The 13,297-nt window shown below is 45.9% G+C and overlaps 1 protein-coding gene across 4 annotated transcripts in view; it reads left to right on the plus strand.

Annotated features, from left to right (window-relative positions):
- Window positions 1-13,297, plus strand: part of LOC146222201 (adhesion G protein-coupled receptor L3) — a 175,958-nt gene that overhangs the window by 115,856 nt on the left and 46,805 nt on the right. For all 4 annotated transcript variants that reach the window (XM_084691470.1, XM_084691472.1, XM_084691469.1 and 1 more), the window contains 3 exons: window positions 4,835-5,194; window positions 7,465-7,568; window positions 11,654-11,839. In XM_084691470.1, coding sequence (XP_084547596.1) covers window positions 4,835-5,194; window positions 7,465-7,568; window positions 11,654-11,839 — 650 coding nt within the window. The remainder of the gene's footprint in view (window positions 1-4,834; window positions 5,195-7,464; window positions 7,569-11,653; window positions 11,840-13,297) is intronic.

The raw sequence follows: 13,297 nt of genomic DNA on the forward strand, positions 1-13,297 counted from the left end.
CGTGTGACCTCCAGCGCTGCCCTCCGTAGTCCGGGGAAGCTCCAGGGAAGGAGGAATTAATTGCCAAACAATGCATAGCCTCCCTCCATTACCTCTTCCATCATGTCAGATGGTATCTGAGCATTACCGGATGTCGGGACGAATAATTTACCACAGGGCCCACTTTGACAGATTTGTGGGCCCCTGCCACAAAAGGCCCATTACGAGACAGGAGTTTTATCATCATTTAACAGTATATCTCCCTCAAGCTCAGCTTTCCGGGGCGTACGTTGGATTTTTGGGGATCGAGTGACGCACGCGTGGGGGAACTCGCAGCCTGGCTGTCAAATGAACAGTATCATAACATGCCATGGGTTGATGGTTTGTGGCATATTTTGTGGTATATTGTGTAAGTTGACTCCTAATTTTCATATGGCTCAAGGATTGTTATGCTTTTTTTGTTCACGTGTTACAAGACATTTTGTTGAGACTAAAATGTTCTTTGGGAGATTACATGATCTTGTGTAACAGTAGTTAATCATAGTTTGATATAGAGTTGTGTCAAATAAAAATATTTCATGGATCACATTGCAGGAAACCGAGAGCTAGTTTTATTGCCTCAACGTCCGTCTTGGACAATCATGGACTATGTGTATTTCTCTCCAGAATTGCCATTTTTCTGAAGGGCTTCCGGAGATTTCTTTAATGGAGCCAAACCCCAGTGGTAGTCTGAGTTTCAGGACATTTCCTCAAAGGGATGTACCCAAGCATGGAGGTGTGAGCACAGTTCAAATGCTAACAACGGGAGATAATCGAGTTCAAGCTGAGACAGGTGAAAGGAAGGTAACATCCAGCAAGGCGCTCTCTTTCACATCCTCCTCAAACGTCTCTCTTTTCATCTCCAGTCTGCTAAGTTCTTAAGCCAGCTAGACTGACGCCCTGACAGAAATGATAAAGTCGTAGAAACTGGGTCCATTAAAAAAAAAGTGGTGTCCCTCCTCAAGCTTGGAAGACTAACTCTAAACGCCTTAAGCCAGACAGGAAGAGAAGCTGAGACTAATTAGCCAGAACTCCTGCTTTGAAATAAAGACCCCGGCTCTTGTGCAGCGCGCACCGGTGCAAACAGACGGCTTTCGCGTGGTGAGGGGGACGTTACATAAGATACAGCAAAGTGTGACAGATGATATTTGTGCTTGTTGTTTGATGAAATGCAAGAGACGGGCAATTCATGAGGTAGAAAATGTCTTGTCACCGTACATGACGATAGAGGTGGTTGTTTATTCAGAGACGGATTTGAAATACATCCATTATTAATGAACATAAGAGTGGAAGAGATCATTACAAGCATGGTGTTTTAACTTGTTGGAATTGATTGGGTTTGGGGTTCTAGATTATTTATTTGTGGCATATGGGATATAATCATTCTTTATATATATTTTTTATGACATGGAAATATTGCCAGATGTGATATTGTTGGAAAGGAGAATGATGAAAATATGATGGTAGAACGGTGATTCTTTATTGACTTTCCAACCCTTGCTTCTTTCCAACACTAATTGTTGGTGAGGGTGGCCATCTTGAATTCACCACAACCTTCCTTGGAGTCAGCTCTCATTATGTTTTGCTCCTCCGAAGAGCACCCTTGGCACGGTGGATTCACACCATTTTGAGGTTTAACTGACTTACTGAGGCCTGAAATGAGAACACTAAAGCAACAAGGCAGGAAGAAGAGGTCACTCAAGCCTCTCTTCACTGGGGGTTATGTTCCCTCCCCCCCAAAAAAAAACCCTTCCCATGCTAAATATTTCTGTACTTCCTGGAGCCTGCAGGATTAGGGACAACTCCTAGCATACGAAGGTCATCTTCATGGAGCCAGTGAACTTGAACCCCACTGGAGGTGGTTGCCCCTAGACAGAATAAGCAATTGACCTAGCAAAGCTACGCGTCCTTGTGTTGTCTGTGAAGCTTGTGTTTTCCCAAAACAGAAATGTCTCCTGACCTCCTTGTCTCTTCTTAAACACCTCATGCAAAAAACACAGGCTAGCTCAAGGACTCTGCACTCCTCTCAGTCGTCCTATGCTAATCTCAGAGCAATAGAGAATAGTTCAGCAACACATTTTGACTCAGCATTTTTATGCAAAAATAAAACTTCATGGATCAGGACATATTTGTTGGTGTCCCGCATACTTTATGTTTTGGTTTGGTTTGGCAAGTGAATTCCTATAAGACTCTTGTCATTTTGTAGGGAGGCAGTAAAAGCCTAGTTAAGGAAATGATGTATAATATTTCATAAAATATATCATTTTATCAAACATGAGAGCTACTACACAAACGGCACCTTAAGCTCACCCATTCAGAATGGGAGCCATATTGACGCTCTCAACCACATCTGTCATTCCCTTATCCTAATTGGCCGCTCTGCTCACCTTGTTAACCATTGCTTATCTCCGATCCTGCAATGTGACCCCATTGGCCTCAACAGAGAAGCCCATTTCCATGAAATGATTTCCATCCTGGTCTCGTTCTACACTTATGGTCTACACATGCACCTCATCCACCAAACTCATGTGGTTCATCTCCGAGAAATTACATTTAGACTACCTTCCTATCCTGTGCCAAGCAAGATAGGCAAGATATGCAGGGCTCCCATGAGCAATAAATGAATAAATAAACGTTCATGAATAAATCGAAATACAAATGATGTCCTTGGTGATATTTCTGTTATACTGTAGCATGTGATGATTTTGTGGCCATTGGGACTGTTGAAAGTGGTGGTTCATATTATGGTTAATTTGTAAGCAGTTTTTTCCGGCTTTGTACCGTCGTTGCCAATGGCGATGGGAATATATTTTCAGCCCAGTGGAGCCGTTCAATACCCGTTCATGTGTCTGGGAGATGTTCAATATACAATGTGGCACAGACGTGCTCAGACGAGGAAGGGCCATAAATGTGTGTGCGGCCACTAATATAGTTACATGTTCCTGCAATGTGTACTTTTATGTGCTTCTGTGAGGAGACGTCCGTAATTTGACATCGCAAGAATTGGCTGTGGCAGAAAGAAAACAAGTCTATGTTGCCTTTGCTGCCATTGTGATGAAATAAGAGCCTGGCTAATGCCACAAGGAGATGCGTTCTTGATGGAGTGTCTCTCCACGGCGGTGGACCCAGATACCGAGGGATCTTTCAAACACCTCCACACACTACTTGTTGACACAGCAACAACAACAACTACTTTATCAGTCTCTGGAGTTACCACGGAAATGGTGGCTTTAATAAACTAGCAATCACTTTCATTGCTGGCGGGGGGGGGGGGGGGGGGGGATGACTGTTTGCATGTTTAGAAGTCAGTGAAATGTACTTGTTGGAGGATTTGCTTCTACAGTGGCCTGCACATTATGTGTGTACAATTGTTATATACCTGGCAATATATGGCGAAGATGTGTCCTTTGTATCGTACTGTTTGCCTCCCATGTGCAACGCTCCTGGTGATTCGTTTACATTGTTGAAGAGCAAGCCTCACACCTACGCCAAGTGGCCTGATTTAATTCCTGTTGTTATCTAAAGATCAGTGCCATTGATCATGTTTGTCAGTTGTATTATATCTGCGCATGATGGGAGAGGGGCGGCACGTATGAAATTACATTTCCAGTAGATTGTAGCTCCGTTGTAAGGAAGGGATAGGCCATCCCCGGGGAGGGGGGGATCCCCCAGGGTCCTAGTGTGCTTCCTGTTTGCTGGTGTCCCCAATAGCAAAGACAATAGCAGGAACTGTGAGATTGAGGTGGATTGTTAGAACGCCACCGTGACATATGGGTGCTTTGGCATTGATCCGTCTACTGCGCTAATCCTACCCCCCCCCCCCCCACACACACACACACACATCTCAACCACTGGTAGTGTTGTAAAGCCTGACCTTATCCCCCTGCCCTATGCCCCTTCAGCAGCTAAACCCAGACCACACGTTCATAAAACACTGGTTTCTGAATTCATTTCAGACTCTTATTTTCCAATCAGTGACACTGAGGGAGGCTGTGAGAGGGAGAAGGGAAAGGGGGGGGGGGGGTATGGCAGATGGAATGATTGATGATGTTGGTCACATAAAGGCTTGGGAGGATGAGGTCGTGTGTCTGTGTGCGCGTGCGTGTGTGGTTGTGCGCACCCGGACGTGAAAACAAGCGTCTCTGATGCGGCGGTGTGGGATGAACACGCACGATTCTTCCATTATAGTCGAGCGTCTCAAGCCAACGACGCGCCGAGTTAGCGCCCCCGCCTGTCCATCCGAATGCACCCCTCACTAGGAGGCCGACACAAAACACCAGACACCAGGCCCCCCCAACAGAATGGCACGCAAGCACCCGTGTTGTTACCGACTTGTTCAAAAGTGCTCGCCACAAAAGAAGCCCTCAGTGTCCGAGCTGCACACCACAGCAGGAAACGGATGCCCGTGTGCGTTAGCCTAGCCATGGGAGGGAGCAAGCACGTCCACGCCACACCTGCCAACTCCAATTGATCCAGTTTGAACTATCTCCTCTTAAACCCACACCAGGGGGATAGGACAATGGACCCCCCCCCCCCCTCCCTACGAGGACAGTTTTTTCTCATCCATCAGGCCTGAAATGAATTTGCTTCTGAGACACAAATGAACTGTGACGGTGGAAAAAATACCTTGCAGGGTTGTTTTTTTTGTCGTGGATCTCCATCCGTCTTCGATTCAGAATGCACCTTTTCTTTCTCACTCAACTGGAGGGGAAAAACTGCTTTTATTTTTGTGATAATTGGTCCACTTACTCTCTTTTCCTCCTCCCCTCTCTCTCTTTGTCTCTCTCCCTCCCTCTCCTCTCTCTTTTGTTTCCAGATTCTTCCTCGTCCGTCATGGTGTTCATGGACACCACCACCACGCGGACCACTACGCGACCCAGCACCGTCTCCACGACAACCACAACCACCTCAGCCTCCTCCTCCTCGACAAAAACCATCAGGTCGTCCATGACGACGCCGGTTGCCCAGCGGCCGCAGACCACCTCCACGACCACCCTGTCTCCCCAGGCGCCAGAAGAGGGCAGCGTCCTGGAGGTCAACACCAGATCGTCCCCGTCCTCCAAACTGCCCAACATCGGCATGGAGTACTGCAACCCCATTGTGATGTCCGACATCAACTGGCCAAAGACACGCCAAGGACTGGTGGCCAAACAGCCCTGCCCACCCGGAACCATAGGTATGGTTCTGCGATACAGTTCATAATAAGATGACGTCATCCTCATATTATGACCTGTATTTGACAGGTTTTTCAAAACCTTTTTTTTACAGGTTTTAAAAGGACATAGCTGTCTGCGTTTCAGAATGACTAATAACGTTTCGTGGATCCTCACGTCACCAGATAATAATCAATACAAAACAATAATTAGTCATCTGCAGCATTTTCCCTCTATGGGTCATTGAGTCGCCCCTCCCCTCAGTTCTGTGCGCTGGCTTCCGTATTATTATGAGCCAACAGCTGATTGGATGTAAAGTACAGTAAAGTATGGTGTTGTAAAGTGCACGACAGGCTTCCTCAGTCTGCAGTTGGATATGCAATTTCATTTGCTTCTAGCCTGGTGTGCCACGCAGGGGAAGGCAGTTAAAGATAGCCAGCTACCTCGCCTGGCCCGTGGGAACGAGCCGCCATCGCCACTCTCCTGGAAACCAATTATCTTAATGGATAAGTGTTGGAACACGTGTGTGTGTGTTTTCAAGGACAAGCACACACTTTCCCCCACTTCATCTGGTCCCGACAAAAGGAATAAGCAACAACACGTTTAAAACAACAGCCAGTATATCTGAAGTGAAATGGCAAATAAAGGTAGAACGCGGTAGACACACGCGTGCGGTTTCAGATTCAACAACTAAACTGAGCAAAGCTAAAGGTACCAGCGTATTTCCACAAGGAAAGGGCCTCCTAGACCGAAGCGATGTGTTTGTAGTTGGGGAACGAGGTGCCTGAGATGGCGTCAGCTGCGGCAGTTTGTCAAGGGTGGGCCCGGCCTCTTGGCTCAGCTCTTCATTAATAGGCGACATCGAAGCCCCACTGAGACCCCGCGAAAGATAGGGGGGGACACACACAAACTACACACACTACCCCCCCGCCGCTCCCCCCCCCCCAACCTTCCCCCCCATTCAGCCCCCCTCACGCTCCACGTTTTTCAAAGCCGTCGCACTTCAGACGACTTTGCCGAGCGGAGGACGACTTTACAAGTTTCCTCAGTCTCCCTTTGAAAGTTCCTCGAATCCTTCCATCTCGCTCGCTCGCTCGCTATCTCTATCTCTCTTTCTAACTCTCTCGCTCTCTCTCTCTCTCTCTCTCTCTTCATCTCCTGCTCTTCTCTCTCGCGCTCTCTCCAATTCTCCTTCGCACTCGTCTTTCCCCTTCTCAGGTCGAGCCCCATCTGATAAATCCATCAAGCGTCAGGCAGTTCAAGGAGGACTGGGGAGGAAATGATATGTCAGTCAAGGTTTTATATCGGTTAATGTTAGCTGTCTCTCTCGTCTCCCCAAGACAAGGGCGTCTCAACACCGACATGTTCCTTTAATGGAGTCGCTGATGAGTTTATAAAGAAGAAGCCATTTCAGGAGGGCCTCAGCACGCTAACTTGCTAACTCGGTATACGAATGCTTAGTCCTTCCAATGTCAAACCGCTGACATTGACTGTCAACCCAGCATTCAGGATTTAAAGGAGTCATTTAGCTGTGGTGAGGTTAAATTTGATCCGTCAGAGGACTCATTTGGATATAGGCAACCTGATTTCAACTGGCCTTATTTTGAGTCCCTTTGTGGCCCAAAAGAGAGGCACAAACACACACACACGCACACTTAAAACACACACACACACACGTCGCCTCACATCATCTTCAGCTTTGGTGGTCTCCCTAAGGCTGCACTAATTGACCTTTCGTAATGAACTCGAGGATATCAGACTTAATTGGAACCCAGTTCGGTGTCTTTTCTCCAGGAGTTCAGCTGTCACAGAAACTCAACCCACTCTGTTGTATTACTCACACACTTAATTATAATACACACACACACACACACACACTCTGCCTGAGCTGTCTCTGCACGCGCTCAAACTGTCTTCACTCACAATCACCTCTCTGGATTCCATTTACTGATAAAACCATTCATTTACACTCATCGTTTTTATCCATCTTAAATCTTCATTAGCATGCTTCTGAGATTTAAAGTACGTATGCCGTTGGACCTGGTGCTGCGTTTGGAGCCGTTCTCCCTGTGGGACACACTGCAACATCAACAAGATCACGTGCTGTGGCTTGAACAGGGAGAACTGACAACCAATCAGGACATCTGGACAGACAAAAAACAGAGCCCACACTTTGCTGTGTTCCTGCAGTAGCGATGGAGCCCACTCCACACCGCTGGGCACCTGCTGCACGTCCTGGAGCGTCTATAGCCCAATGTAAAACACGCTGTTTGTTCCTCTCTGTCTCTCCCAGGTGTGGCCCTGTATACCTGCATGGGCCCCGACGGCTATTGGGACCCCCAGGGGCCAGACCTCAGCAACTGCACCTCCCCCTGGGTGAACCACATCAGCCAGAAGGTAAGGACCCGCCACTCCCCACCACATCCACATCCCTCTTGTTCAGATGGACCACCTCGAAGGCATGGTTTTCTGGTCAAAAACGTTCCAATTTTATTTTATTGGAAAGAGAGGGAGGGAGTCAGGTGGCTGAGCGGTTAGGGTATCGCTCTAGCAATCTGAAGGTTGCCAGTTTGATTCCCGGCCGAGCCACATGACTTTGTGTCCTTGGGCAAGGCACTTCACCCTACTTGCCTCGGGGGAGGGTGCCTGTACTTACTGTAAGTCGCTCTGGATAAGAGTGTCTGCTAAATGACTAAATGTAAGAGATATATATGCTATTATGAAAGTAAGCTGTTCTTCATGGTCTACTTAGTTGTTCTTTACCCTGGTACTCATTTCCTTCTGAAGCGCACAATCAAGTCTGGCTAAAGGTACTCCATCCTCAAGGACTGCTTCACAAGACATCCGCTCTAGACTGATTTCCATTGTAGTAGCCGCAACAACGACACAGGGGCCTAGAGCATTTTTCGAAGCTTATTCAAGCCATGTATTTCCCTTCTTGCGTATTTGAGCTTAAACCCGAAGGGTGCATTATTACCGTTTAACAGAGCAGCATTCCGAGCGCAAGCCCCCGGCCACCCGGTGTTTAAATTGAGATTGCGCCAGTCCGGACGGAGAGCGTGGTTAGCGGCGCGCAGTCGTAGCGGCTCACACGCTGTTTATGAATTACAGGGAACGTCGGAGCGCCGCCTGTGAAACTCCCGCCACCCCGAGGCGTGGAGGCAATAACACTTAGAAGCCTCTCCACAGCACAAGGCCTAGCCCATTAACCAAACGGCAGTTTGTGGATATACATCAAGAGAACAAGTGTGTCAAAGGAAGGAGAAAATAAAACAACAGTGAGAGACAGATAGAGAATGGACGAAATGGAAAGAGTGGAGGGTCGGCGAGGGGCTGGGGGGGGGGGGGGGGGGGTTGTAGGGTGGTTTGAGCTTAGGGAAGTATTTGGTGCAGTTTGTTTTAGAAAAGCTTGGGTATTCGGGAAATATGCACGGTAAAAATCCCCAATGGCCTTTTGTTTTTTGGGGGGGGGGTATTAACTACAGCCGAGTGCCATTTTGTTGCGATTTTGGTTAACTCTCCAAGCTTTTCTTCAGTTCAGTCACGACAATCACATATTGATTTAACCATTCATTGCAATGGAAATAGGTTTCTGTTTGGCCGTGTGGTTCTATCTAAGGACAAACCCTCTGCCTTGTAGCATATCACTAACAAGGCCAGAGCATCGGATATAAATCCCCCCGGTGGACCGGAAATCAAATGAAATGTCTACCTTTTAACAAGCACAGTCAAAAGGCTTCACAGACCATGAACAACATATTGTAGTGATGATACAGAAGACAGTATGGAGGAGCTGGGGATGGTGGCAGAACTGGCATGCAATGCAGGTACACAGCAACGCACACTGCGTGAGCGTGTGTGTCGGGGTCTTTGAATGCATGCAGTATTCAAGTCCTCTGAAGGGGAAGGCCTAGACTTTCAATTAGGACACGGGTTAACGAGGAGCAGCCTTAGTGTCATGCTTGACCCGGCTTCACCACATGCAGTGTACCCTTACGAGTTCTCAGAACTCATTGCGACTGATGCTGATGTATTATACTAGCGTGCCGCCTGAACAAACAAGCCAAACTCCAAACTCAAAGCATTTCTTGTCTCTGTGCGGATTAATCATAAATAATAATTTATCATTGTGGGACTGACGAAAAGACCGTGGATTCATTTTTAACGAAAGTGTTATTAATCTTTATTAGGCAAATTAGACATGAGTGATGTTCCTGTCAGCTCCCTTTGTCGCCGTGGAGATGGGGAATGTAAATGAAGATCAACCTGTCAGCCGTCCCAGAATTCCGTCTGGCGCTCCCTCTCCTCGCCACTATACATGGCTCCTCTCATTAACCGCAAGACACAGCGAGAGAGAGAGAGAGAGACAGAGAGAGAGAGAGAGAGAGAGAGAGAGAGAGAGAGAGAGAGAGAGAGAGAGAAAGAGAGTCTGAGGAGTGGAAAAACATTGACAGATCTCACTTTCTCTCACTCTCTCTCTCTTTCTCTCGCTCGCTCTTCTCGTTTACAGGGACATTTAAAGACGTCGGCAAAGTGAGAGGGGAGAGCTTTTAGAGGCACGCACACCCGCACGCACTTACACACAGGGATTAGATTTCTCGAAGAAAGCCCAATTAAGTCTGTGTAATTGGTTCTGCTAATAAACTGAGAGGCAATGATTGCTAGTGATGGCCAAGTAAATCGAGAAAGGCTTCTCTGTGGTGGACGCTGGCATCGTCCTCCTAATGCATCTATTAATCAAGCACAAGAGGTCATGGGTGGACCACCATCTCACCACACCCCAATTTACACCCTGAAAGAAGCACCCATTGTAATTAAGTCATCCCAAAATACTGTACTGGAATGAAAAGGGCATTGCAAGGGAATCCTGTTGACACATCTGCAGCTATGAGTTATGTTGAGGCTTCAGCAGTGTCAGTTCAGAAAAATAACTCCCTACCTGTCCTTTCGGTGTTCACCCAACACTGAAAAGAACACTGTGTGCTTCAAGCAAAGGAAGGCAGCTGTTTGGTCTGTTGTCACTGCCTTATCCTTGGTATTGGAAAAGGGTAAGAGGATTTTCTGAGACACCCAACTGAAGCTTGTTGTAACATTTCTTTCAAGTAGATTTTAGGTATAGTGTTAGTGTTAGTTAGTGTTAGTGTTTATCGCATTCCTGCCCTTCAACGGAACTGGTCCAAGAACATAATTCTGCACTAAAAGAAAACTAAACAATTAAAGCACCCTCCAGGTGAATGAAATGGGCTCTTCCTCAATAAATAGATAAGGCCCATTCAGTTCAACAGCCAGGCAGCAAAGGCAACAGAACTATTGAGTGTGCGCTTTTATATTAAAAGCCATTGAAAATAATAAAAAAATCTAATGAAAAGCTGCCAACAAATAGCCATTTAAAATGGGTTCTCTTCTACATCATTAGGCTCCTGCATGCAAGAGATATACATTGCAATTTAAAAGCCAAGAGATAGAGACTTGCAAACTACAAAGCATCGGTTTGTGGGCTAATGGAGACGCTCATTAGCAAACAAACAGAGTATTCCGTAGCTGGAGGAGAGGCTTAATTAAAATGTTTTTTCTTGTTTGTTTTTTTTCTTTCTTCTTCCTCTCCCAGCACATAAATAGGTAGTGGTATACCTCACAAGAGGCAAACAGGAAGTGGTTCGATCTTGCGATATAAAGAAACTCTGCCCCTCTCACCATTGCATGCAGTGTAAAAGCAATCCCTTTGGGATAGACATAGAGAGAGAGAGAGAGAGAGAGAGAGAGAGAGAGAGAGAGAGAGAGAGAGAGAGAGAGAGAGAGTGAGAGAGAGAGAGAGAGAGAGAGAGAGAGAGAGAGAGAGAGAGAGAGAGAGAATACTGTACACACACTCATTAATCAACTTATTGTATGTTTGTCTCAAGGCAACTGAAGAACAATTGAAAAATCTCTGATGTTTTTGTGTTGCGACAGAGCTCTCTCTGAAAGTCCAAGAAATGGTCACGTAATCTCACATGAGATTACAAACATCAGGCAAAATGAGATTCTACTCTGGCTTCATATTCTGCGTGACATGTTCTCCCGTCGAAGCTACCACCTTTTAGCTTCACACGAGTGATAAGCTCCTATGGGGAATTAGTATTATTTCATGGCTGACTTCATAATTGCTTTCTGATACAGCCAGGCACTTCCAGTCAATTGAATATCGCCCCAACTATAGTTCTAATAAAAAATGGTGGTGAACTCACAAAATGTACAAGCTGAACAACATCCATTTAATATTATATTTGTAACATGTATACATATAGGCATGGATATGTTAGGGGTTTATTTGGTTCTATTTGTGCCCTTGAACTGTATTGTTTCTTATGTAGATTGTGTCTGTTGCTACCATATTTAATTGGTAGATATTGATCCCAGATGTACTGTAAAGTGCTGTGTGTGTGCGTATGTGAAAACAATCCCCATTTTCCCTCGTCTCTTTTGTTTTCTTTTCTTGTTCCCAGCTGAGAGCTGGAGAGACTGCCGCTGTCATAGCCAGGGAACTGGCAGAGCAAACCAAAAGTCCACTCCAGGCGGGGGATATCACCTACACCGTCAAAGCCATGGGTCAGCTGGTGGATTTACTGGACGTGCAGCTGAGAAATCTCACCCCTGGAGGCAAAGATAGCGCTGCCCGCAGCCTAAACAAAGTAGGTGTCACCAGATGCCCGGGGAAAATAATGGTTTTGTCCTAAATCTGATGACCGATGGCTTTCCTCCCTTGCCTTTTTGGAGTGTGTGTAGGTCTGTGACAGACCTTGACAAATCAGAAATGTTGAGGTTAATGCTCAAGGTAACCAAGTTATTGCTTGCCTATCTGCATAGACCAGATCTGTGATAGGGGCTACACATTGAAAAGGGAAGACATTTTATCGAATTGATTAAGTGCCAAAGACATGTTTCTCAGCATGTGCACCCCTCTTTCTTTTTGGTGTTTCACTGGCTGAGGCCTGCCAAAACGACTTCAAACCAGTCAAACCTGAACAGCAGGTTTTGTTTTAATGATGCACGCTTCGGCCCACCACTGTCATCCAGAATAATATCCCATGTAGCGATGCCTCGCACTCTCGAAAACAACCCACCTGACACAAGGTGTGAGAACAGGGCCTCACCTCCTAGTGTTAAAAATGAAAAGGAAAAAAAAAAAGAAATACCAGCACGGCTACTGAAAAGGGTGCCTCAGAGGGCACAGATAAAATACAAGTCTTGTGGATATGCCAGGATTTTCAATAGCACCTTCTCATGCAATGCAGCTTCATCACTAACGGCAAAGGAAACTGTCCTGCAAGAGAGCTGTATCTAAAGTTCCAGAGTGCAGAGTTTTATTCTTTTATTATCCCTCCAAAGTAATGTAATTACACCAAATTCACAGTTGGGAACACCTTGGGGCACCTAGGCAAGTTAAGCAAAAATAATACATTCTGTCTGCAAACCAACGGGAAAGCAAACATCAGTAAAATTTTAAATGTCAGCCGTTAATTTGTTGAGCGGCTTCACTTGTAGTGGAACAGGAACACCTGTTCTCAAATCGTCCCCCCCCCCCCCACACACACACACACACAACTTTTATTTCATTGCTGCACACAGATGTCCCCATTGAGATTTTAGTGCCAGTTCCCTCCAATGGAGGAGACAGCCAGCAGGAATGAAAGGCAGCCGGACACACATTTGCACTTTTTGAACTTTGCTTTAGTTTATATATATTTTAAAAATATACATAGGTTTCAAAGAACCTTTCACAGAATGAAGCACTTGTCATGTCAGTCTATTAGAGCCAACATAAAGACGGACAGAATGTAGTGCTAATAGCTGACTATCATTCAAAAATATGCCTTCAAACATTTACCTTCAACCTTCATTGGATGATGATTGTTCTATAGGTGCTTTCTACCAGATGCAGTACTATCAAATCTAAATGTATTTGTAAAGCCCTTTTTACAAGCAATGTCACAGAGGGCTTTACATACACCCATAGAACTGCTCTTCAACCAACCTAAACCCTCAAAGAAGACAAGGAAAATCTCCCGGAAACAATCACTCGAGGAGAAAAAATTAAGAAACCTTTCAGCTAAAAGCTATGAAATGGATGAAGAAGTTACAAAACTTGA

This window comes from Hypomesus nipponensis, chromosome 25 (genome assembly GCF_054491055.1).
Source record: "Hypomesus nipponensis isolate SF chromosome 25, ASM5449105v1, whole genome shotgun sequence".
In the NCBI taxonomy this organism is placed as follows: domain Eukaryota; kingdom Metazoa; phylum Chordata; class Actinopteri; order Osmeriformes; family Osmeridae; genus Hypomesus; species Hypomesus nipponensis.